The sequence below is a fragment of the Lynx rufus genome, unplaced genomic scaffold, assembly GCF_022079265.1.
Source record: "Lynx rufus isolate CCGP_SWC_20201006 ecotype Redwood Valley unplaced genomic scaffold, mLynRuf1.p SCAF_6, whole genome shotgun sequence".
Taxonomy (NCBI): domain Eukaryota; kingdom Metazoa; phylum Chordata; class Mammalia; order Carnivora; family Felidae; genus Lynx; species Lynx rufus.
Genome location: NW_025814878.1, coordinates 98,720,190 through 98,747,474, shown reverse-complemented (window position 1 = coordinate 98,747,474; position 27,285 = coordinate 98,720,190). Strand labels below are relative to the sequence as shown.

The 27,285-nt window shown below is 35.8% G+C and overlaps 1 protein-coding gene across 1 annotated transcript; it reads right to left on the bottom strand.

Moving 5' to 3' along the window:
* Window positions 1-3,117: 3,117 nt before the first annotated feature.
* CRISP1 (cysteine rich secretory protein 1) lies at window positions 3,118-26,970 on the bottom strand. Its single transcript, XM_047101615.1, has 7 exons — window positions 26,905-26,970; window positions 20,274-20,402; window positions 15,632-15,722; window positions 14,399-14,547; window positions 11,103-11,200; window positions 8,795-8,883; window positions 3,118-3,245 (listed from the first exon to the last, which is right to left on the bottom strand). Exons 1-7 carry the CDS (start codon window positions 26,968-26,970, stop codon window positions 3,118-3,120), a joined length of 750 nt encoding a protein of 249 aa, XP_046957571.1.
* Window positions 26,971-27,285: the final 315 nt, after the last annotated feature.

Genomic DNA, 27,285 nt, shown 5'->3' with positions numbered 1-27,285 from the left:
CTCAGTTCTAGAAGTTGAAAGACCAAGAAGAGGAGATGGGCTGCTGTATAGGATAGTCACATTATTTCTCTCTCCCTCATGCCCTGATAAGGTCAAGCCAGTGACTGAGAGAGGAAGGGCTTAATTGGGGTAGCAGTTGGAAGGGGTGTGAAATTTGATGAAATAAGTACTAAGTATGCCTGGAATTTAGGTTAGGATAGTCAGCAAGGTGCCAAATGAAAGGAAATTGCAAAATTTAAGTTGGAAGAAGAAACTTGTTCCCTAATGATGAGTGTCCTAGAGATAGATTCTAAATATGTGTTACTCATCCTTTGCCAATTACAGAGTAATTGGGGGCAGGTAGAGTGGAGAGCCAAGAACCTAGAACCACAAATATACTTAGTTCTGGCAGCCTCTAGTCCTTTTTAATTAAAAGGGTTTCAGCCAGGAACAGAAGTTGCAAAATAGAGCTGCAGTGATGTTATCTTGAGGATGGGAAGTGTGCATTTTGGGGGATAAAGGGTAAGGAGCAGATGACCATTGACAGTAAAATAAAACCTCTCAGAACTAATGTCTTTTTCCAACTCTGCCAAACACACCATGAAAAAATGGAAGACAAAGCCCTATCTGATCTTTGCAGACTTAACTACCCAAACTAAGAAATATGGGGAAATTTTCAGTATATCAAAGTTATCTTCTGATGTTGTGAGAGAAAGATAACAACAGAGCATTTGCCAAAGGAAGCTAAATTATTAACAAGTCAATAACATTTGAAATAAACAGAAATGTCATTATAGAAAAATACACAATGAAAATGTAAATGATCAAATGTTTATAAATCATAACCATTTGGAAATATTGGAAATTAAAAAAAAATAGTTGAGATGAAAAACTCAAAAGGAAAGATTGCAAAGTCAATGAGATACAAATGTAGGTAAAGTATAAATTAGTAAGAAAAAACATTGGTGGAGAAATTGCTTATGTATTAGAACATCTTTTTTGATTGCTGACTTTTTATCTAGCTTCTGTGCTGAACTATCTAATATAGTTAAATATAAATTTTAATAGAAAAAATATAAAAGTAACTTAAGTGATTTTTTTTGAAAATTTAGAAAAATCATTGTCACAGTCTTTTTTTTTAAAGTTTGTCTATTTATTTTTGAGAGAGAGAGAGAGAGAGCAAGAGAACACGAGTGGGGGGAGGGGCAGAGAGAGGGAGAGACAGAATCCAAGCAGGTTCCGTGCTGTCAGCACAGAGCCCCATGCGGAGCTCCAACTCATGAACCATGAGATCATAACCTGAGCCAAAATCAAGAGTCATCACTTAACCGACTGAGCCACCCAGGTGCCCCCATTGTCATAGTCTTTATCATCTTTGTTAATTCTTTGTTAAGTACTCCCAGCATATTATAAATATTCCTTAATATACTGGGAAATTGGAGAGAGTTACAGGCTGATCTAAGAATATGAGACATACCACATCCCCACTATTATTCAATGGTTCAGGATATATGATCCCTAAACTGTCCAGGGATCTCTGGGCTCTCACCAGTGAAGGAACAATGATGCCCTTTCTATTAGAGAAAACATGGTTATGAAAATGCTGTCCAAACTGCTTAACCCTTGAGAACATTTTGAAAATTCACAGTGACCCCTAATTTGGACCAGTTGTCAGTCTGCACATCTTGGACTGTTCTATTATACACGTCTCCATACAAAACTGCATAGAACCCAATTTTTATCGTAGAGCTCTTATAATTGAGAATCAGGGCTGTGTTGTCTTTGCTCATGGCATCAAATAAAAGTCATTCAGTCTGGCTTTTCTTTAGGTTTCCCTATAATCAGATCAACTTTTGTGCCCATTTGCTCTCCACTGTGAATCCAACAACCTAATCAGACTTGTCCTCAATACTGCTCTTTACTAGCTTTGCTTCACAGATCTTGTGGACATGCCTCAGTATTACATGTGCACACGTGTGTGTGCATACACACACACATACACACACACGCAGTTTTAATGGAACAGTGTGTTCCAGCTTTTGAGTCCAATCATGAGAGTGACTCTGAAGTTACCCTGAGATTTCTTTCCATGTGTAAGTGTGTTGCTGTGTGCACAAACACTCCTGATAAGCTCTGGTCATGGGAGTGATGTTGGGAAGTATTCAAAAAGTTGCATTATAATTTGTGTCACACTTCCTTATAGATATTTAGCATATGAAGTTCATTGGGGGTCACACAAACAATTCTCATCATCAAAGTAACTTGGTTTCTACTGCCTCTTTCTTACACATGATATGACCAATGATGAAAACCTAGAGAATTTTCATAATTTTATATAAACTTCTAGAAAGAAAGATCATATCTATGGGGGGAAAAAAGAACAAACTGAAACTGAAAACAAAACACCAGGTGCTGGGATCTCTGTGTGGTCATACACTTTAGCAGGTTTCTTTAGTGTTGAGATTCACTAATATTTATGTCTGCATTTGAAATAAGGGAGACAATATCCTCTATAGATGTATTATATTTTGTATATAATCAGTGCTGAATATATATTTTGTTAAATTAAGGAAAACAATTCCACCCCTGCTTTACAAATGTAGATATCAAACAATAAGACATTTAAATCACTTCCAATTAAGCAATTTGCCTTGTAAGTAATAAGACTGGACTCTTCGATTGCTTTGTGAATTATTTTAATCATCAATTTAAAATAGAAGTAAAGTTAAGATATAAAGAATTACAGTGCATGTTAGTTGGGCAGGAAAGACAAACATCGAGGAGGTAGCAGGGGAAAGAGTTAATAGCAAAAATACGAAGTTATTGTCAAGGGGCCAGTTATACCATGAGTTGAATTTTGTCAACCTGAGAACTACAGGTCACATGATTTAAACGTGGGGCAGGTGTTGGGCTGGACGCTTCACTTCTGTAGTAAGGAACTTTAAACCAGTGTTGGATCAGGACAGGAGTGGGTGGCATTGATGTAAATCTACTGATGCCTGTATGTGCTCAGTAAAAATTAGGATCTCACATGTAATTAAAACCAAATGAAACTCAGCAAAAGCTACAGAAGCAAAGTAAGGTAGAAGGTGTAATCCAGCAGACATTTTCTAACAGCACATTATAGTTGCAAATATATTATTTTATCTCCGTGTCACACAGACAACTAGCTTTGCAGAACTGTTGAACCCACTGGCGGCTGCATCCAAAACTACGTTTTTGTGTCTTACAGTTATTGTATTCATCATAGTAGAGGCAGGGGTTAGCTGGAAGGACAAAGCATGTTTACACCGTATTATCTCAAACATTCACCATCACTGAAGAAACAGATAAACTTCTCAAACACATAAATGAAATTATCCACACCCTGCATGTCCAAGGCCTCTGGAAATCATCAATCTTTTCTCTGTGTGTATCTGTGTGTTTGGTTTTTTAGATTCCACATGTAAGTGAGATCATATGGTATTTGTCTTTCTATATCTGACTTATTCACTTAGAATATGCCTTCAAGATCCATCCCTGTTGCTGTAAATGATAAGACTTCCATTTGTTTTATAGCTGAACAGTATACATAGTGTATACACACACACATACACACACACAGAGATGCACAGTATACTATACATAGTATATACTACACTATATACAGAGAATATATATATACATACATACACATACATATATACATATGTACACATATATACATATATATGTATATATATGTACACATATATACAGATATATGTGTGTATATATATATATGTATATACACACACACACACCATATTTTCTCTATCCATTCATCTGTCAATGGACACTTAGGTTGTTTCCATGCCTTAGCTATTATAGGTAATGCTTCAAAGAACATAGAACTCAAGAACATTCTTGAGTTAATGTTTTTGGTTTCTTTTAGATAAATATCCAGAAGTAGAATTGCTAGATCATATGTTAATTATACTTTTTAATATTTTGAGGAGCCTCCATACCATTTGCCATAGTGACTACACCCATTTACATTCCCTTTAACTTCGCAGAACGGTTTGTTATTTGCCACACCCTTGCCAACATTTATTATCTCTTGTCTTTTTTATGAGAGCCATTCTAACAGGTATGCATTATATCCCTGCATTTCCCTGGGGAAATGATGTGATGTTAAATACTTTTTCATGTACCTGTTGGCCATATGGACATCTTTGGAAAAATGTCAATTTAGTTCCTCTGCCAATGTTTTAATTGGATTTTTTAATTTAGCTTTCTAATTTCTTTATATATTTTGGAGATTAACTTCTTATCAGACATATGATTTGCAAGTTTTTCCCCCATTCAATAGGTTGTCTTTTCATTTTGTTAATGCATTTCCTTGTTTTGCAGAAGCTTTTTAGTTGGATGCAGTCCCACTTGTTTATTTTTGCTTTTGTTATTTTTGCTTTCAGTGTCAAATACGAACAATCATCACCAAGATTGATGTTGAGGAGTTTGCCCCCATGTTTTCTTCTAGGAGTTTTATGGTTTCAGGTTTAATATTCAAATCTTTAATCCATTTTGAGTTGATTTTTGTGTTCAGTGTAATATATGGGTCCTGTTCCATTCTTTTGCCTATGACTGCCTAGTTTTCCCAACACCATTTATGGAAGAGATTGTCTGTTCTCTTTGCATGTATTTGGCTTTTTTGTTGTAAATTAATCAACCATGTATGAGTTGGATTATTCCTGGGCTCTCCATTCTGTTGCATTGATCTATGTGTCAGTTTTTATACTAATACCACGCTGTTTCGATTACTATATGTAGCTTTGTAATATAGTTTGAAACCAGGGAGTTTGATACCAATAGCTTTATTCTTTTGTCTCAAGATTGCTTTGGCTAGTTGGAGTCTTTTGTGGTTTCATATAAGTTTTAGGATTATTTATTCTAATTCTATGAAAAATACCATTGAAGGGGCACCTGGGTGGCTCAGTCAGTTAAGCAACACATTTTGGCTCAGGTCATGATCTCACAGTTCGTGGGTTTGAGCCCCACATTCAGCTCTGTGCTGACAGTGTTGAGGACCCTGCCTGGGATTCTCTCTCTCTCCCTCTCTCTCTGCCCCACCCCTATGCACGCTCTCTCTCTCTCTTTCTCACTCATTCTCTCTCTCTCTCTCAAAATAAATAAATAAACTTAAAAAAATACCATTGGGATTTTGATAAGAATTGCACTGAATCTATAGGTAGCTTTGGGTCGTATGGAAATTTAAAAAATATATTAATTCTTCTAATCCATGAACATGGAATATATTTCTATTTATTTCTACCTTTTTCAGTATATTTCATCAATGTCTTAAAATTTTTGATATATAGATCTTTCATCTCCTTGATTAAATTTATTCTTGGGTGTTTTTTTCTTTTTGATGCAATTGTTTTTTTAAATTTCTTTTTCTGATAGTTTGTTGGTAGTGTACTTAAAATAATGGATTTTTGTATATTGATTTTGTATTCTGCAATTTTAATGAATTCACTTACTAATTTCAACAGTTTTCTGGTGGAGTCTTTCTGGTTTTCTATACATACTGTCATGTCATCAAATAGAGACTGTTTAACTTCTGCTTTCTGATTTTAATTATTTGTATTTCTTTTCTTGCCAAATTACTCTGATTAGGACTTCCAGTACTATGTTGAGTTAAAGTGGTAAGAGTATTCATTCTTCTCTTATTCATGGTCTTAGAGGAAAAACTTTTCACCACTGAATATAATACTTTTTGTGGGCTTGTCACATCTGGCCTTTATAATGTCGAGGTAAGTTCCCTGTATACCCAGTTTGAGAGTTTTTATCATGAAAGAATGTCAAATTTTGTCAAATGCTTTTTTTGCATCTATTGAGATGGCTATATGATTTTTATTTTTCATATTTTGGTGTGGTATATCACATTGTCTGATTTGTGGATGGTGAGCCATTCTTGTATCCATAGAATAAACTCCACTTGATTGTGGTGTATGATATTTTCAGTGTATGTTGCAATTGTTTTGCTAAAGTTTGTTGCTCTTTTTGCATCTATGTTCATCAGATATATTGGACTGTAATTTTTTTTTTACTGCAGTGTTCTCACCTGATATTAGTATCATGGTAATGGTAGCCTCATAAAATGAGTTTGGAACAGTTTTAGAAGTATTGGTATTAGTTATTTAAATGTTTGGTAGAATTCACTGGTAAAGACATCTGGTCTCTAGCTTTTCTAAGTTGGGAGGTTTTTTATTATTGATTCAATCTACTTCCTAGTACTTTGTTCACAGTTTCTACTTATTCATAGAACATAATTATATTCACAGAATATAATTATTCTGTCATTCAGTCTTGGTGGGGTCATGTTTATTTATTCATAATTTAGTCTTTGTAAGTTGTATGTTTCTAGGAATTTATCCATTTCTTCAAATTAGTTGTTTAATTTGTTGCCATACAGTTGTGCATAGCATTCTTATGTTCTTTTTGGTTTGTGTGGTATATGTCACTTCTTTATAATGTCTCTAATTTATAATGTCTCTTCTTTAATTTATAATGTCTCAGTTATAATGTCTCTTCTTTAATTTCTATTTTTAATTGAGTCCTCTATTTTCTTCTTTTCCTTCTTCCTCCTCCCCCTCCTCCCCCTCCTCCCCTTCCGCCTCCTCCCCTTCCTCCTCCTTCTTCTTCTTCTTCTTCTTCTTCTTCTTCTTCTTCTTCTTCTTCTGTGTGACTACAGCTAAAGATTTTTCTGGGTTATCTTTAACAAAACAGCTCTTTCATTGATCTTTTCCATTGTCTTTTTAGTCTCTATTTTATTTATTACTACTCTGATTTTTGTTATTTTCTTCCTTCTGCTAACTTTGAGCTTAGTTTGTTCTTTCTGTAATTGAGGAATAAAGTAAAGTTGTTTTGAGCTCTTTTTTAGCTGTTGTTAATAGAGGTATTTATTGTTATGAATTTCCCTCTTAGAACTAACTGCTTTTACTACTGTTATATACACTATATTAATTTATATAACTTCCCTATTTTATAAGCATGAATTTTGCTTTTATAAAATTTATTTGAATTACACTAAGTTGATTATACCTACATATCCAGGTCTTTATATTTTTAGGCTTGTTTTCATTCCAGGGTGGCCAATTTTAGATATCTATCTTTCTTCAATATTTCATATCTTCTCATGCATCTGTAGGTGATCAAAGGGTTTAAGATATGCATCTTCTATGTCATAGATTTAACCTTCTTAAGGAATACTTTCTCTTTCCTACTCTCATTTTACTTCTCAGACATTTTTTTTTTCCACTATAGACATTGCTTTTACATTTTGGATTAAGAAAATGTACCCCATTCACCAAACATAGATAATTAGTAGATATTTTCTTTCTCAAACAACATTTCTTTCCAGAAATGTGGTGTAAAAAGTGAAGTTGAAAGTGAGACAAAAGGAAGAAAAAGAAAGAATAAAGGAAAACGAGAAAGAGAATATCTATCTATCTATCTATCTATCTATCATCTATCTATCAAGAGAGAGAGAGAATTTGAGAAAGATAAAAAGAATCCATTTTCCTTACTTTAAAAGTAAATAGGGGCACCTATGTGGCTCAGTTGGTTAAGCGTCTGACTCTTGGTTTCTGCTCAGGTCATGATCTCATGGTTTATGAGTTTTAGCCCTATGTCAGGCTCTGTGCTGACAGTGCAGAGCCTGATTGGGATTCTCTCTCTCACCTTCTCTCTGTCCCTCCCCTGCTCACACACTCTCTCTTTCTCTCAAAATAAATAAATTAACTTTAAAAAAATTAATAAAAGTAAACAGAATGACTTGGTCAGGTGTAGGAAAATAAGTCTTCTGGCTTTCCAAGTCTGAAGTTAAAAGATTTTTTTTTTTCTGGGTTAGTTATTTCTCTATGAACTTATTGAAAATTTTCTTATCAACATTATCCTCAGGGATTAAGGAATTTGTTTTCAGAAGGCTCTAGAAAAAGTAACTTTGCCATCTAAAGGAACTTTTGCTATCTAATTGGATGCCATTTAGTGAATACCACGTTGTAGGTAAGGTTTATTTAAGAATTAAAAGGAAGTAGGGGCACCTGGGTGGCTCAGGTGGTTAAGTGGCCAACTTCGGCTCAGGTCATGATCTTGTGGTTCACAAGTTCGAGCCCTGCATTTGGCTCTGTGGTGACAGCTAGAGCCTGGAGACTGCTTCAGATTCTGTGTCTCCCTGTCTCTGCCCCTCTCCCTGTTCATGCTCCATCTCTCTCTCTCTTTCTAAAAAAATAAATAAATAAACATTAAAAATTAAAAAAAAAAAGAAAGAAAAGGAAGTATTGTAAGGGGACAGTGTGACTATCGTCTAATATGTTCTGATGTGTCAGTAGGAACATAGAAGAATAAAGATCACTCAGTAAGAAATTACCTGCCCTAATAAGTGGTCAGGCAGGTAGGGGAGTTATGGAGTAGCAAGAAAGCTGAGAACACTGGTATCCTGAAAGAGTATGTCTAATTCCAAGGCTGCAATGAGAGAACCCAGAAACTTTTTTATAGAGCACAGAAAAATTTATGCTTCTATTTACATCTTATCCAGGTTTCCCCTATTAGGGTCATTAACTTTAGGGTGGGAACTTGAGTTTCGGCCTAGACATTCTAATTTCCATTCCAATAGATTTAATCAATCATCTTCTTGGTCACTCTGGGAGAGTGATCTTTGGCAATATTGATCTTTCCTGTGAGATGGTTCAGATAAAAGTTATAGAAAAGTGCAATATTGTCAAATGCTTAATTTTAGGGACACATGGCTCCTGGGTCAACAGTCTACATTAAGCAAACTGAATGTAAAACTTACTACAAAGTTTATTTTCACAGTCATTTGGACAGTCTTCACATGGATTTCCCACATTATAAGGTTCATTCCTTTTGGCAAGATCATTGCCCCTTAAAAACAGAATAAAGAAAAAATTGATGTAATAAAATTGATGTTTGAACAATGCATATAAAAGTTTACTTACTTTTTATAATAAACTTTGAAAACAGTTTTTGAAAACCACTTCTAGATAATGATTATAGTATTTAAGATTGGTTTAAGATTTCTAGATTTACAATGATGACAATTTATCTTTTTGAATGTATAACAGGTAACTGTGGGGTCCCAAGAATGTTTTCAGACAATTTACACCTATTTGGACAGTCAAGTTCTAACAGGATTGGGGCCTATGAACAGTCAAATCTTACCAAGCAGGAGAGCTTTAGAATTACTTATAATAGGTCATTTTTCTTTATTTATACTCATAAGGACTTGGTGAATAGTCATGTAAAAGAGGATGTTAAGAAAATTTTGAGTCTAATTGGAGATGTTCTAACTTCATCTTGCACGATGTCATGAAAAACTTGATACATGTTGCTGCTTGTGTAGAAACACAGGGGGCATTGTAAAAGATGAAAGTCCCTCAGTATGGCTAAATCTAAAGTGACAGAGTTGGGGGAGAGAGAGTAGAGAGAGTCTCTAGTTCTAAGCTAATATGAAATTCAGAGAAGACAGTCTTACCTGCAGACATCTAAAAAAAAAAAAAACAACAAAAAACAAAACAATGTGGATGATAGCCAATTCTTAATATGCTTGGAAAATAAAATAAATGCTCAGCATTCTATTTGATAATTTCCCCCTTTGATATCTGAATTGTTAGAATTTCACTTTATTTCCTCCTACTTTTTTTTTTAACTAAGCTTTATTCCCAATGTGGTACTTGAACTCATGACCCTGAGATCAAGAGTCTCATGCTCTACCAACTGAGTCCTCTAAGCACCCCTAAATTTCACTTTATAAAAGAATATTATTACTTAATTTAAGAAGGGATTTTTGTCAGACAGTTGGGCTAATCTTTGCCATAGAAAATTATCCTACCACATCTCTGTATGTTTTACTTTTGTGTATTGTCAGAAATTCACTAGAGACCACCAGCCCCAGCAAAGATTTAGTACAATTTATGTGTTGTAGATGCAAAGAGATCTTACTGCCTTCAATACTAATTACATAGATAAAATCATAACAAATATTAACTACTGAAATCAAGAAATGATAAGACCACAAAATAACTCATATAGAGCTATTATATGAATATATCTATTGAATCTATACTGATATTGGAGACCTCATTTGAAGTATGAATATGGTAGCATATTACCAGATAAATAGTTTTTGCTGATTTATATTGAACATCTTTTATTTTGCAACAAAAATGAGGGATAACAGTTAAACATCATGTAAACAGATATTTGTGGTAAACTATTGGGGGAATATATCCTGTTCTGAACAGTCTCTAATTTTTCATAATTACCACTGGAGCCATACAGTGTGCCCTTATGGGATTCTGCAATCATTGTCTGAAACTGATTTTACTCTATACCACAGTTGAGAGGGCAAAGGAGTCCACTTATTCTTCACTGAAGCAATCATATTATCTCTTGTGGGAATTGTACTCATACCATGATAACATGGAAATTTAATTTCTAAAGAAAAGACATACACTGAGAGACTAAAAAGCTAACCATGAGAACACTTCAATTTTTGTTTGTTTACTCTTGATATTCCACTATATTTCTGCCCTTGCATTCTAAATATACTCTTGAATTGCTTAAGTAAATATTGTTTCTTTGCTTATGCTAATCAATAACACGTAACAAGGCTACTGGTAATAGCTTTGATTTTGGACATTCTACTAATGAGATATAAATTCATTTAAAAAATATGATATAGGGGCATCTGGGTGACTCAGTCGGTTAAGCATCTGACTCTTGATTTCAGCTTAGGTCATGATCTTATAGTTCGTGAGTTTGAACCCCCCCATCAGTCTCTGCCTGACAGTGCAGTCTTTTTGGGATTCTCTCTCTCTCCCATGACTTTGGTCCCTCCCCAACTTGTGCACATTCTCTCTCTCACTCAAAATAAATAAACAAACTTTAAAATGAATATGATATAAATAAAAATACATGTGTGATATTTTAGGTATTGGCTAAATGACATTTTATCCCTAAAGTTCTGCTTAACTGAAGTGAAATATTTATTTGTGTTTTCTTTTGTAATGTTTGAGAAACTGGATTATGTAAGGAGGATATATTTCTAACAGCTATGTGAAACAAAGCTGTATAATACATACTCATGACAATAGTGACAAACATAGAGATACTGAGTTGACATTCTTTTGGGGCATGATGAGATTCCACACCCAATGAGGTAAGAAGTGGCCCAAACTACCTGTAAAGACAAAGAGATGTTTTTAATTAATAATTTGATGTTTTGCTAAATGATTAAAATACGAATATTGTTACCCATGGCTTAAAATAAACACGTTTGCTTCCAGTATTCTTTGAGCATGACTTATTAGGAATTCATAGAAATAGCAAGATTTCCATGTGTCTGGACAACAAACATGCATATGCGCACTTAGTGACCATCCCTAATCCTGGCTCATTCCCTTATCAAATCTATGTGGACAATCAGATAACATGATGAAGACTGTTTGGTGGTTATGTAAAAAATCAGAGGTGTCTGGGTGGCTCAGTTGGTTGAGCGTCTGACTTCAGCTCAGGTCATGATCTCACAGTTCGTGGGTTTGAGCCCCGTGTTGAGCTCTGTGCTGACAGCCCAGAGCCTGGAGCCTGCTTCAGATTCTGTGTATGTGTGTGTGTCTCTCTCTCTGCCCCTCTCCTGCTCATGCTCTGTCTCTCTCTCCCTCTCTCAAAAATAAACAAAGATTAAAAAAAAATCAAAGCATAGGAGGAAATTTACTTAATCATCAGGGAAAAGGCATAGTGTAGAGTTATGAATTGGCCTTTGAAGCAAAATGACTCAAGTTCAAATTCTATCTCTACCACTTTCTGGTTGTATGGTATTTACCAATTTGATTTATATCTTGAAATTTTTTTGTTTTTAAAGTGGGATATAATAATATCATTTTCTACATCATAGGTGTGTAGTGGGAATTGAACAATAAAATTTTTAAGTGTTTGGAAGAGGAAATATTATTATCTGAGTATGATGAAACTAAAGGTCTTATGATGTAAATAGTGGGTCTAGTCTACCTTTATCTGAAAGAAATAGAAGGCAGGAATTGATGTCACAAATTTATCAGATTTTTAGCTCTCGGGGTGACCATTTTATTTTTATCCTCTGTTGATAAGGTAAATTATATGAATACATAGTCTAATGTTATAACATTCTTGGATTCCTAGCATATACCCTTTTTGTACAAGGGTATCAATCTTAAAATAAGAATTCTACTTGCTGATCTTTTACTTAGAATTTCTGCATTGTTATCTATAAGTGATTAAGTCTATGATTTTAAATAGGCAGATAGTCTTGAAAAAGCAGAACAAAGCTGGAAGTCTTATATTTGCCGATATCAAACCTTACTGCAAACAGTGGCACTGGCATAACAATAGACAGATAAACCTATGAAATGAAATAGAGATGCCACATATAGATCTTCACATGTATGTTCTAATGATTGTCAAGAAGGGTGCCAAGACCATTCAAGGGGGACAGAAAAGGTGGGAAAAAACTAGATATCCACACACAAGCAAATGGGCAGTACCTTATACCATATAAAAAACTAACTCAAAATGGATCAAATATCTAAGTGTAAGAGTTAATATCATAAAAAACTCTTCGAAGGAAACACAAAGAAAAACCTTCATGATATTGAATTTTGCAGTGATTTCTTGAATGTGACACCAAGAGCACAGACAGAAAAGGAAAAAAATAGATAAATTGGACTTTACCAAAATTAAAAATCTTTGTTCATTATAGCATACTATTATCAGAGTGAAAAGGTAGTCCATGTAATAGGAATTAATATTTGCAAATCCTATACCTGATTAAGGATAGATACCTAGAATATGTAAAGAACTCTTATAACTCAACAACAAGAAACCAAACAACCTGATTTAACCCAGCAGCTCTAATTAGAGATGGAATCTCTAAGGAATTAATTTACAAGTCATAAGTGTGGGACCATGATCTGATAGGATTTGTGTCCTTACAAGAAAAGGCACTAGAGGCACTAGAGTGCTAGCTCTGGTTCTTGTACTCTCTCTTTATTTCTCTCTTTCTCTCTCTCTCTCTCCACTCCACCCCTCTCTCTGCAAGCACTAGCAGAGGAAAGGAAAGGAAACTCCATGCAAGGATATAGTGAAAAGAAGACAGGAAGAGAGCTCTCACAAACTATGCTGCAGAAATTCACAGACTTCCAGCCTCCAGAATTATGAGAAAATAATTTCTGTTTTTTAATCCATCCAGCCTGTGATATTTGTAATGACAGCCCAAGCAGACGAATACAGTGTGTGGATGTGAAAAACCAGAAACTTCATTGCTGCTGGGAATGTGAAATAATGCAGTTATTGTGGAAGACAATATGCCAGCTCCTCAAATAATTAATTATACATAGAATTTCCATATGATCCAGCAACTCCACTTAGGGGTGTATACTCAAAAGAATTGAAAGCAGGATATGAACAAATATTTGAACTCCAATGTTCATACTAGTCTTATTCTCGACAGCCAAAATTGGAAACAACTTAAATACCCATCAGTGGACGAATGGATAAACAACCAGTGGTAAACAGATATGATGGAATATTATTCAGCCTTAAAAAGGAATAAAATTTTGACACATGCTACAACATGGATGGATGTCAAATGAGAATATAATGCTAAGTGAAATAAGGCAGACACAAAAGGACAAAATTTTTATGATTCTAGTTATATGAGGTACCTAGAGTAATCAAATCCATAGATACAGAAGGTAGAAAGGTGATTGCCAGAGGCTGGACACAGAGGAAATGGGAAGTTGTTGTTTAACAGGTGCAGAGCTTTAGTTTGGGAAGATGAAAAGTTCTGAAGATATATAGCGGTGATTTCTGCATAAGAATTTGAATACAGTTAATGCTACTGAACATTAATGCTGCATAATTTAAAAGTAACTAAAATGACAAATTTTATAAAATATATACATATATTATATATGCATATATAGATAATTATTATGTGTCATATATGTATGTATACATAATATATGTGTATATAAATAATACTATATACATATAATTTTTTACAATAAAAATAAACTAGAAAGAAGAGGATTCTCTGTATTATAAGGTACTGTTATTTTCATTCTTTACAAATATCAAAAATGTAATATATAAGTGACGTTTTATGATTTTGTTAATTTCCAGAAAATCAAATTTATAAAAACGGAGACTAAGCAGTTAAGCAGCTTCTCCAAGCCAGCTATTGAGGGAATCACACTTCCTTGTGTTCCAAATGATAGCAGGAACTCAGTGGGTCAAGTGTAAGTTTGCAGGAAAAGGTAGAATGATTTTCTCAGTCATCTATATTCCACACATGCTTATAGTCATTTAAACAATGTGTATATTTGCAAGTAATGCAGGTTACCTGAGTATAATGCTCAATTGTTATGCCATTATCCATTGACGTCCATTCCCCATACTTGAAATATTTAGATTCGTTGTACCAGATTTCAATTACATTTGACCATGAGATAGCATAAGATGTCAAATGCATATTTTCTCCACAAAAAGTATCTGAAAGGGAGAAAACAGTCTGTGTCATACTCTATGAAACCTGGAAATATAAGAACACTTTCCTCACTTCCATTTTACGAATGTTTCTCTTATCATCTAAGCAATGTCTTATAAAAAGAAAGATGACTCAGCTGTATCTCTGCTGGCAATCATCTTTCCCACTGATGAGTGAATTTGTGGTACTTAGGTTTGGTGAGAAGTCGACAGTAGGAGATGATGTGCAAGCTTGGAAATCAGCTCGACATTTCAGTCTCCAAGCTGATGGAGAAGGGTGAAACCAATCCAAGCAGCCTGTGTGTTGTAACAGGGCCTGTGACTTGCAAACAGCTACCCACAGGTATTCATTATGCAAGGACCATGAAACAAACATTTGCTCATTTAGCCATCCACTGGTGATGTGGGTTCTTGACCAAACATGGTATTCAGGAATTATCTACCTTTCTCTGAGACTCATATTGCTAATTCACAGGTCAACAATATTGGGCAAAGATGCCCAATAACCTGTAAATATGGAAGTTTCATTAGTATCTTTGAAATATTTTGTAACAAGCAAGTATCTCAAAAATGTTAATAATGTCTACTGGTGTAGGAAGTATTAATGGCTTTTCTGGAAACAAGCAATGATCCACCTAACATTTATGTCATGAGATGGACTCATTTTTGAGCACCTAAATTTGTTCACATGTACAGCCCAGTAGACTTGAATATAACTCACCTATCATCTGTATTAGTATTTCAAAGCCAAAGATATCCCTAATGCATTGTTGTGTGTAGCTGAAATAACTACATAGAATAGACAACTTCCAGCTATCCAACTCTCCATCCAGTTATCACTGTATTACTCAACTATTCTATAATGTTGAGAGTTTTGATTCTTGTTTCTGATGATCAGAATCTGGAATTTGAAATTCTGAAATATCCAAGTTTAAAAATTGATAATAATAAAAGTGTAGTGGGCCACAATCTACTGCCATTTATGGGGCCCATATAATATACCAAAAGACTTAACTTACATTTGCCAGGTTATTTAACAATCACCGAAGACTTCTGAGTACCAAGGTGAGTCATGTAGACATATACCTACTTGTAATTCGCCTCCTAGGTGCGCTGCTCTCTCTTAATTCGCACTGTGTTGACAACATTCTGGCATTTTGTGCAGCTTCCTCACTCCAGTCCTACAGTGGAAGAGTAAAGTAGAAGTGCTTGGTCTTATTGGTATTTCCATGATAATATTTTAGTTTATTGTTTCTAAAAAGCCAAGGTTAGCAATGTCTTCAATTGTATAAGCTAACAATTTAAATAATATTATTAAATGTTCTGGTTAGAAGAGGAAGACGAAACTTTCAACTTACTACTTTAGCCCTTAAATTTACAAAATCAAAATTTGGTAGTAATGCTCAGATGTAGCATTTCTCTCTCAGAAGTATGAAAGAGTTTAAGTAAATGCTTTCTGTAAAACAGATCAGGGTTAGAACTCCATTCTGTTTTTTTTTTAAGTTTATTTATTTTTGAGAGAGAGAGAGAGAGAGAGACTGCAAGAAGGGGAGGGTCAGGGAGAGAGAGGGAGACACAGAATCTGAAGCAGGCTCTATGCTGACAGCTCAGAACCTGAAATGGGGCTCGAACCCATGAACTGTGAAATCATAACCTGAGCTGAAGTTGGACAAAAAACTGACTGAGCCACCCAGGCGCCCCTCCATTCTGTTATTTGATAGTAGTTTTATCTCTGAAACATTATTTAATCTCTTTGAATATGTTTCTTCCTCTATAAAATGTGACCCTCAATGCCTAATAGCTTGTTCTAAAGTTTTAATGTAATAATTCATGCAATACAATTATGATATGACAAATCTTATACTATGTGCTCGGTAAATAAATGATGGCTATGTACAGTGTCACACATCTCCATCTAAAATAGTAGCTAATACTACATGCCAGGATCTGTTACCAATTCTGTATGTATATTCCCTTCTTTTGGCTCACAGAATCTCCACAAGAGAAGTACTATTATTATCCCCATTTGCAAATGGGGAAAATGAGGCACAGAGATGGTGCATAATTTCTCAGGATGACACAACCAATAAGGAACCAAAAAAAAAGTAGGATCCAGCTTATTATACCTTCAGAGTGTATGTTCTTAACTCTTAATGTGTGTCAACTGTGCTGAGTTGCATAATTTTGTCAGGTGTATCTCCAAGTAAGTTGAAAGGCAGGAAGTCTATATCACCAGTTACGGGACTCTGTGGCAAAATTCTCCCTAATACTCTTTAATCCTCACAGGGTGTACATCCACTTAAAAGACTGTATCAATATCTTCACACAACACATTATCAAGAAAAGTTGTAGGCCTTGTTTTGTTATATAGACTGAGACATAGGTCATTCACTTACTCTTCAGAATAAGTTTTGTATGACACCTAACTGTAGGCTTTGATTGTTTCACGCAACAAAAGTTGTATTTTACTGGTGGATACATTTTAACTGAGGGAGTAGAGATGACACAACACATCCCATTAAGTCCCAGGATCTCCTGGCAGTGGGAATATCATCATTGCATGCACTAATAATCTTGCCTACTATGACCAGGTTACCAAGTGATTAGGACTAGAAATCATCCGGATAATTTACAACTAGTTGCTTGTTGTGCATGTTGTGATGCACTAGCAGGTTGCTTTCTAAACAGAAGCACTTATTTCCTTGCAAGGAGTCCCGCCCACTCACAGCTCTCTTGCCTGTCCTTTCTAAAAATTGTCCTCATCCAGGAGCAAAATCACTTCCTGGAGGTAGTTTGTACCCAACAACTGGTAGATGTGGGAATTGTAAATGACAGGCCACCTCCCTCCAACTTAGGACAATTCAGAAGGGCCATCCTAGCTGTACAGCTTCCTGAAAAATTAGCTGAAACCTCTGTCATGACAATGTCCAACCCAGCTTTTCTATATGCCCAATGCTGCTTCTCTCTCTACCTCTACAGGTAGGTGTCATTCTGGAGATTGTTCTCCAATAAACATCCTGTGTGCTAATCTCCGTCTGAGTATGCTTATCTTGTATAACTATCTGAAACATTCATTACATACTATCTGTGGTTCAGACCTCTTTGCAGAATCTCTCTAGAATATTACCTCTGATTAATGGTGGTAAGATACTCCTTTTGGAGGGGGGAGTCATGGGTGGCTCAGTTGGTCAAGTATCTGATTCTGGATTTTGGCTGAGGTCATGATCTCACAGTTCATGGGTTCAAGCCATTTGTCGGGCTGACAGCACGGAACCTGCTTGGAATTCTCTCTCTTCCTCTCCCTCTGCCTCTCTCCTGTTCATACTCTCTCTCTCAAAATAAATAAACTTGAAAAAAAAAAGATACTCTTTTTTGGGTGATGTATCCATGATTAAAATCACAAGTGACTATTTATGGTTATTGCACCAAAGCTATGAATTCTGTCCTTAATACCTGATTCCATTTAATCAGCTTCTAACCTTACGTATGAAAACTTTTCTTTTTAGAAAACCTCTGCCTGGCAGTTATGACCAGCTCTTCAGCCCTGCTGTAACTCTATCAATTCCTTTCTTTCCATGTCCTATATATTGTTTATGGGAACAATTCAACTCCCATATTTCCTTTAAAATATGATTCAGTTTGGGGCACCTGGGTGGCTCAGTCCATTAAATGTCCAACTCTAGATTTTGGCTCAGGTCATGATCTCGAATCTCATGAGTTCAAGCGCTGCATTGGGCTCTGTACTGGCAGTATGGAGTCTGCTTGGGATTCTCTTTCTCTGTCTGCCCCTCCCCATCTCTCTCTCTCTTCTCTCGAAGTAAATAAGTAAACTTTAAAAAAAATAAAATAAAATATGATTCAGTTTTACTGGTGCACTTAATTTATTGTCTTGATCTTTCATAACTTTACACTTCAGCACTTGAATATATTTATTCTTACATTGTGCTCTATTTCCTTTGTAGTTACCTTTAATTCATAAAAAGTCTCTGAAATCAGAAGTTATATTTTCCATTTACTCTAAAATTTTTCTTTAGTACCTCCTAACTGTGTTTGCTTTCCTGGAAACCAAGAAGTTTGAACCCTGTTTGTCCTAAGGGAGGCAAATAGTTAAGAGCAGGTGCCTGGAGTTGGACCATTTGCATCTGAATCCTGACTTATCCAGTACTTATTACTTTGGATGTTAGCTAATTTCTCTGAGGTTCAGATCCATCATCTGCAAAATGGAGATGATAATATAATCTACATCACAGAATTATTGATTTAAATGAATTAATGTAGGGGTGCATGGTGGCTAAGTGTCTGACTCTTGATTTTGGCTCAGGTCGTGATCTCATGGTTTGTGAGATTGAGCCCCATGTGGGGCTCAGTGCTGACAGGTGGAGCCTGCCTGGGATTCTCTCTCTCCCTCTCTCTCTCACAAAATAAATAAACTTAAAATAAATAAATAAGTAAATAAATAAATAAATAAATGAGTTAATGTAATAAGGTTCTAAAAGAGTGCCTGTCAACAGTCAGCACAATATATATGTCAGTTACATCACTCACAATGCAAGACTGACTATGATAGCTACTGATTTTTATTGTTTTGTTTGAATAACACTTTTGATTCTAAGATGACCAAGAGATAAATTTCAAAATAATTTTTTTATTCACTTACTTTCCACCCTTTTTCATTTCCATGAGAAAGCTGTCCTTTAGAATCACCCTCCAGAGCCTGCACTATTTCTAACTCTTGTACCTTAGGTCCATCCAGGGTTAAAGGAATTGGGATAAAGTTGCCCAGAAACCTGAGAGATACTTCTGGGAGATAATACAAGCCTAATCACCTGGTACATCTGAGACTGCCCTGAATTTGTTTGTTTTATAGCACTTAATCTGCTCACACAGCAGGTTTATAGTGGAAAGACCATTTGTCTTATCTTTTAAGGTGCAAGGGAACTGGGAAATAGATTTGTCAATATTTGTTTATCTGGCAGCACCCCCTGACTTAGAATCTGGACATCTTGCTTCTCAGGTGAGTGTCTAGCCTCTGGGCTGCTCCCCAGTGAAGACAGTTATGAAACGCCTCTCTCACTTAAAGCTCACAATGCTGACAATGCTGGCTGGCAGCATGAGCTTCAGCTGGGAGCTTGTAGTGGTCTCTACCCCAGACTTCCCCAAATCGGGATCTCAGACAGTGGGGCCCAGGAATCTGTGCTTTACCAAGTTGTTCAAGTAATTCTTAGCACGCTCAAGTTTATAAAGCACTGTCCCAGGGTATATTATGAATGGAGTTAGACTGTCTGAGTTGGAATTGTTGCTCTGTCATTTAATAACTGTGATTTTGGGAGAGGGCATCCAGGTAGCTCAGTTGGTTAAGCATCTGGCTCTCAATCTTGGCTCAGATCATGATCTCATGGTTTGTGAGTTCGAGCCCCACACTCCATGCTGGCAGTGTGGAGCCTGATTGGGATTCTATCTCCCTTCTCTCTCTGCCCTGCTCTGCTCACACACGCTCTCTCTCTCTCTCAAAATAAATAAATAAACTTTAAAACCAACCAAACAAAAAATCACTGGTTTGGGGAAAGTTACATACCTTCTCCATGCCTCTGTTTCTTTTGCTGCTAGGTCAAAGTTTTCTTTGGGAAGACCAAACTTTTAGTAGATTGAAAGTGAATAGAAGTTAAGTAAAAGCTCAGTTAACACTATTACTACTACTGACATCATCGTCGCTGCTATTTAATTAATCTTACCATCTTCAGCATGTTGCTGGCTGATGGAATTACCCCTCTCCTGAGGTTGTTATGTACAGTAACGATTTCTTCTTGGACAGTTGCCAATTCAGTGAGGAGTGTGTTGTATGGAACTGGAGCTGGTTTTGCCTGTTACCAGAAAGCTATTAATTAGTGTCGCTTCTTCCATGTGCAATTCGTCTTATATAATATATCACTGGCAGACCTATAGCAGTATGCATTTGTGGTTTATATTGAATAAATCACGATCTACAGCATTTTAAAATTTACGATAGCTCAGGAGATTAGTTTCCATTTCTCCTATGCTATTTCTGTGGGTTTCTGAATGTCATCTGACATTTTATAAGTCTATAGCATAATGCACTGAATGCTCTGTGATTCTTTTTCCCCCCCAGTTTATGATTGGTACTTCGGGCCATGTTAAAGCACTTTTTATCAGGCAATATGAATCACAGTGGAAGATATCTTGATTCCCTTCCTTGGCTCCTTCCCCACCCCATTTACTGTAAGTGTTTTCCTTGTTTCCCAAATAAACCACTTGCACTTGAATACAATCTTAAGGATGTGTCTAATCTAAGAGTTTCATTATTGAATACAAAGCCCCTACTATCTCCAATTCAGAGTCTATATTTTTATCTAATGCAAATGAAAAAAGCATTAATGTTTACATCTGTATGTGTACATATAAAGTAGAATGCAAATCAGCTACAATCTAGAATTCCTGACTGTTCTTTTAAGCTGTTTACCTTTTATCCTTCAACTAACAAGAAAACTAAATGACCTTAATATTTTGTGTTAGCATTTGGGGAACCTGGGTGGCTTAGTCCGTTAAGCATCTGGCTCTTGACTGAAGCTCGGGTCATGATCCTCTCACAGTTTGTGGAATCGAGGACTACGTCTGGCTCTGTGCTGACAGCATGGAGCCTGTTTGGGATCCTCTCTCTCCCTCTCTCTCTGCTGCTACCCCACTCACACACTGTCTCTCTCAAAATAAATGAAGAAACATGTTTTAAAAATTAAAAAAATATTTTAGGTTAGCGTTAATTGCTATAAAAAGCAGCTTCATTCGTGTGTATGTTATGTATCACATTTACTCATGCCTTTTACTAAAAAAAGTGGCAAAATCTAGGTAGTATAATTTGAGTAGTATCTATTTATTCCTCAGCTACCACAGGGCTATCAGCAGAGTTTCTGAATGGATGAGATCCAACACCATACCTTATTCAAATAGAGTAGTTATTGTCATTTACTTTATGCCAACATAAAATGGTATGGGGGAAAGGCAAAAATATGAAATCCGGAGGACCCCTCTAGAGACTGTCCCCTGTGAACATCATTTTCAAAAACACATTCATGTGATGCTATTTTCCTTTATACTCCAGGTAGCTCTAGTCTAGACTACAGGAAAGGTGGGGAACCCACCAGAATCCCTTTACCATTTCCAAGACATAACTTCCCTTGCTCCTCTGAACTCTGCTCCACTGAAACTCATGACATATTGCTCTACCCTCTCATCACTGACCGTTTACTCTCCTATGACAGTTTCCCTATTACTTCCTCTCATTCACAGAAATTGGGTCTCCTGAAACAAATTCATCCTGTCCACCCATTTCTTCAGTCAACTCAAGGACTGCCGCATTCACATGGATGACTCCAGCCACCTGATATCTCAGGCCCTTGAATTCTCCCTCTCTTAGATGGTTCCTCCAAGTGTCTTTAGTCTCCACCATGATGATCACAGTCTATATCTCATAATCACTGCCAAGTGCCATACCTCCCAAATCCCCTGGGCAAACTTTTCCCTGCCTCATCAGTTCCTGCTCTTCCAAGTTGCCAAGGTCAATCACTCTTTTCAACATATTCTAGCCTTCTAGCTCATCATTTTCTCCATGTCCCTGCTCTTGAATTTTCTTTCTTTTCTATTCATGTACTCTTATTTCAACAACTCTCTTGCTAAAATATCGAATCTTTTCCCTGCCCATCATTATTTAGGAACACCCCCACTTTGGATGGGACCAAAAATTTCTTTGCCTGCATGGAGTCAGATGAGCATTGTCAGAAAAATATCCCACAAAATGACAGATATTGGTGTCATCCCAAATCAGGATTTCTAATCTCAAATTGCTCGTTAATTTTTCTCATCAATTCTATTAATTTACCTCGTTAACTCACTTTGTCTTTTTCCACAATGTTATTGTAGAACTTGTGCACTCTACCTCAGTAACATTTACTTCTCTCAGCAGATTGTGATATGGGCTGGTTTCCTCAGTAAAGAGACAATATCTGATGATAGCTGTTTTAGGTTCTCTTGGCCAGTCTACCAATCTGCCTATATCTGTTCTCATTCTTTCCCCCTTACCTTTTGTGGTACTACTGAACAGGTCATACTTTGTTGTTGTTGTTGTTTGCTGTTGTTGTTGTTTTTAAACTATTTTATTGAGGTATAATTGACATGTGAAAGCTATACACGTTTAATGTATACAATTCAAGGAGTTTGGGTAAGTATACACTTGTGAAACCATCAAGACCATAAACAAACAAACAAACAAAAAAACAAAAGACCATACATAACAATCACCTCTCAAAGATTCTCCCTGCCCCCTTTATTATAACTATTGTTATTATTTTGTGTATATTGTAAAACATGTAACTTAAGACTTACCCTCCTGGCAAATTTAAAACTGGATATCCACATGCAAAAGAATGAAATTAGATCCTTATGCCATAGATAAAAATCAACTCAAAATGGATTAAAGACTTAAATGTAAGACCTGAAATCAGAAAACTCCTAGAAGAAAACATAAGTATAAAGTTCCTTGACATTTGTCTTGGCAAGCACAGACAATAAAAGTAAAAATAAACAAGTGGGATTATATCAAACTAAAAAGCTTCTGCACAGCAAGAATTGTTTCCTTAACAATCAACAAAATGAAAAGACAATTTAATGAATGGGAGAAAATATTTTAAGCTATATACCTGATAAGGGGTTAATATCCAAAATATATAAAAACTCATGTAACCCAATAGCAAAAAAAAAAACAAAACCAAAAACAAACAAACAAACAAATAACCTGATTAAAAAAATACACAAAGGACCTAAACAGACATTTTTCCAAAAAAGACATATAAATGGTCAACGGGGTATATGAAAATGTACTTAACCTCACTGATCATCAGGGAAATAAAGGTGAAAACCACAATAAGATATCACCTCAGCTATTAGGTGCACTATTGTTAAAAAACAAGATTTCAAATGTTGCAAGGATGTGGAGAAAATGGAATCCTGATACACTGTTGGTGGAAATGTAAAATGGTAGAGCCATTATGGAAAATAGTATAACAGTTCCTCAAAAAATGAAAAAAACAAAGTCATTCTTTCAAAAGCTTTGTCCCCAGTGTTATTTACCCCATTCTCTTCCACATTTTCCCAAATTTCACATTACTCATTATCTTTCCAGTATATCTTCTACCACTCTTTTGTCTTGGTCCTTCCCACTGGCATTTACTCATAATCATGTTGCTGGTAACTTAAACAAAACTTTGCATTTATTCCACTTCCCCATTCAATCACTGTACTTTATACTTTCCTTCCCTATCACAATTTCTGAAAATGTTGCCCATACTGGCTGTTTGTAATTTCCCACCCTCCAGTAATATAGTCTGCATTCACCCTTCCCCCACTATTCCAGTAAAACAAAAGTTCTATAGTAGGAGTAATATACCCCGTCTCAAGTTTCTCTTCCTTTCCCTGGAATTAAACAATGTCTGGAGAAATTTCTGGTTGTCATGACTGGGTTGGGGCGAGTACTCTGCCATTTTGTAGATACAAGTTAGTGATTTTGCTAAACATCCTGAAAGTTTCAGGACAGACTCCCCTGACAAAAAATTATTCCATACAAAATGCCAGTAGTTCTGAAGTTGAGATATTTTGTTTTGAAACAGCTCCTATTAAGGTCACAACAAGCTTAATTTGTAAGTTCAATATTCTTGTAATGTCTTCATTCTACTCGATCTATTGGCTGCTAACTCCTCTGACTAAGCTCTCAGTATAGAAATAGTCTTTCTCTCCATGTAAGGGACAACACATTCTCTTCATTTTTTCTCCTACCTCTCAGATTTCTCTTTCCTCACCTGGACTGACTATGGCTATAGCCTGACCTCCTACTGGCCTCCCAGCCTTCAAATACATACCAACCCCCCTACACTCTCCTTTCAACCCCTCTATCCAGTCTTCCACAATCCATTCTGCAGGAATCTACCAGAGTAAATATTTCACAACACTGACACAATGGGTCTGTTTCCTGTTAAGTCTTTCAACAATTTCTTAGAAAGAAAAACTAAATCTTTTATAAGGTCTATGAAGATCTTGCTGACTTCTCAGCCTCTACTTAAGACATGCTCCCCTACTTTTATCTGCTTTTGTCTCAGTGATTTTCTTTTAATTATTGTAATGTGCCAGCTTCTGTTCTGCCTCAGGGTATTAGTCCAAGCCTGTCACTTTGTTAGTATCCTCTTTTGGCTTGCTCTACTAGGTGATGACAATTAACCCTTCAGATCTCAGGTCTACCACCGCCTCATTCCAAGAGAAGTCTCTAATTACCTCAGACAAGATCAGATCTCCTTATTACCTGATCACGATTTCCTGTACTTTTCCTACAAAGATCTTTTTGTGTAACATCTACTAGATTCTTACAGAAAACTATATCTCAGTAAAAAGTGATTTTTGTCCAAGTAGATGCCTACTATCTCAGTAAACTCTAACATTGAAGGGGAATTTAAAATAAGAATCAAGCCTGGTAGTCTATTTGGTCTCTACTTGGAGTCTAAAAAGGGAATATATCATACTGTTTATTTTCATTGGACAAAGAGGAACAGTTTGTTTTTTACTTCAACTAGGCTTAATGTTTAAATTTTATGTAATGAATTTGTGTTTGGGGCTTAACTTGTTTTATTTTATTTTTCTTTTTTCATTTAAAATTCTTAAGCCTTGGAACACCTGGGTTGCTCAGTCCATTAAGCATCCTAGTCTTGATTTTGACTCAGGTCATGATCTCACAGTTTGTGAGTTTGAGCCCCAAGTCAGGCTCCTCACTCTCTGAATGGAACTTGCTTGGGATTCTGTCTCTCCCTCTCTCTGTGTCCCTTCCCTGCTCTCTCTCTCTTTCTGTCAATATAAATAAATAAACTTTAAAAAATTCTTAATTTTTAAATTTTGCCTTAGTTTTCTGAGCAAATTTTCTGTAAAATTACATGCAAATATTCCAATAATTATCTTTCTATAGAATGTATACATGTTGTTTTATCAATGCCTTCAACCCTTTCATATTTTTCCTTTGTATTGTTGGTCAGTAAATGGACTAGGCTCTGTTTGCCTTGATGGGAAAGGGTTCTACTTACCTGCTTTTTGATCTGGGCTTTTAACTTTGATACTGATTCCTTCTTTCACATGGCAGCCTGAGCCAGGCAGTCTCCTAGAACGTGAGCTAAATGACCTAGTGACCTAGACTAGACCAACCCAGACTATGCTTTAAAGGCAAAGGTAGCGTTCTTGCTGCCTTTCTTCTTTCCCTCTGATGGAGGCTATGTTTAGGTTTTCCTTACTTTGAAGTGTGAATATCCCCCTTCATACTGTGGAAGTAAAATGGGAAGATAATCAAAGAGAAGGAAGGAGAACTCTTCTTTAAGACTCTACTTCCAACTTACTAGAGCATTATTGAGTATTAGACAAGAGGTCTACCTGGTTTCTCTTTGTGGAAGAGGTGTGAATAATAAGACCCAAATCAGCACCCCAATAGTCTGATGTATATAGATTTTTTTCATTTATAAAATTAGATGCCTTCCAATCTTGACTTCTCCGAGCTAGCCCATGAAATCATAGAAATCACTCATATGTGTGCTCATCATAAAAATATTTTGGATATGTTAAAAAATGTAATTTTTAAAATATCATTGAGGCTATATAGAGATACATATTATTGGGTGATCATAAAATCCTAAGGCCCTATACCTTATACCATTGAATGTTTTGTTTTTATTTTGTAATATTGAAGTTACTGCCTTTAATAAGTAGTAGGATGCAGACCTCATATATTGACTCCATTGCTTACAGTTCCTCACACTTCTCTTCTTGCTGTTCACACCTTTCATTTTATATTTAATTTTGATATGTTTAATTCTTGTTATAGTCACAAATCAAATGGTTCAATTGGGATATGGAAATACTTACTTTTTCTGGGTTAAACAAAATCCAAACATTTTTTTTTCCCATTTAGTCATAGAAAATGCATGGATTGGCTATATGCTCTACATTCTCAGCTTTTTTAATCATCCAGAGGGGCTGTAAATGAAATTGGCATGAGCCCATGGAGCTAAACTGGTTAGGTTTACTTTCAAGCTCTGCCACTTGCCAGTATTCTGACATTGGCCACATGACTTCACCTCCATATGCTTTGGTTCTTTTCCCTGCAATACGAAATTAAGAGTGGTACTTGCATGCTAGAGTCTATGGTGAGACAGAGGTGAGTAAAGGGCATAGCATCCACACAACAATGTCTATAATGAAATGAGTTCTACAGGAGGAGCTCTTATCCTTTCCTGGAAAGTAATTATGAAACATATAATCCTCACATACTCTTACAATCAAAATAGTCAGGAAACCAGCAGTGGCAGCCAAATACAATAAGTGTTTCATTGTCATCCCTGAAAAGAAAACATAAATTTAGGTTATTGTCAACTCCTAGAATAATGTGTTATAATAAAGCTTTTTTCAAACCACTTCTGCAGTACATTTGCATTTTCTGCAAAAAGAGACCTGTAGGATCAGAACAAAATTGAATATGTTAGTCAGTGGAACCAACAGAGGAGAACAGAACTATGATTTGAAGCATGGTAGATTTCATGTCTTAATCCCCTGAACCTTTGAATATGTTACATTACATGACAAAAGAGAATTAAGGTAGCAGATGGAATCCAAACTGCTAATCAGCTGACTTTAAAGTAAGGAGATTATCCT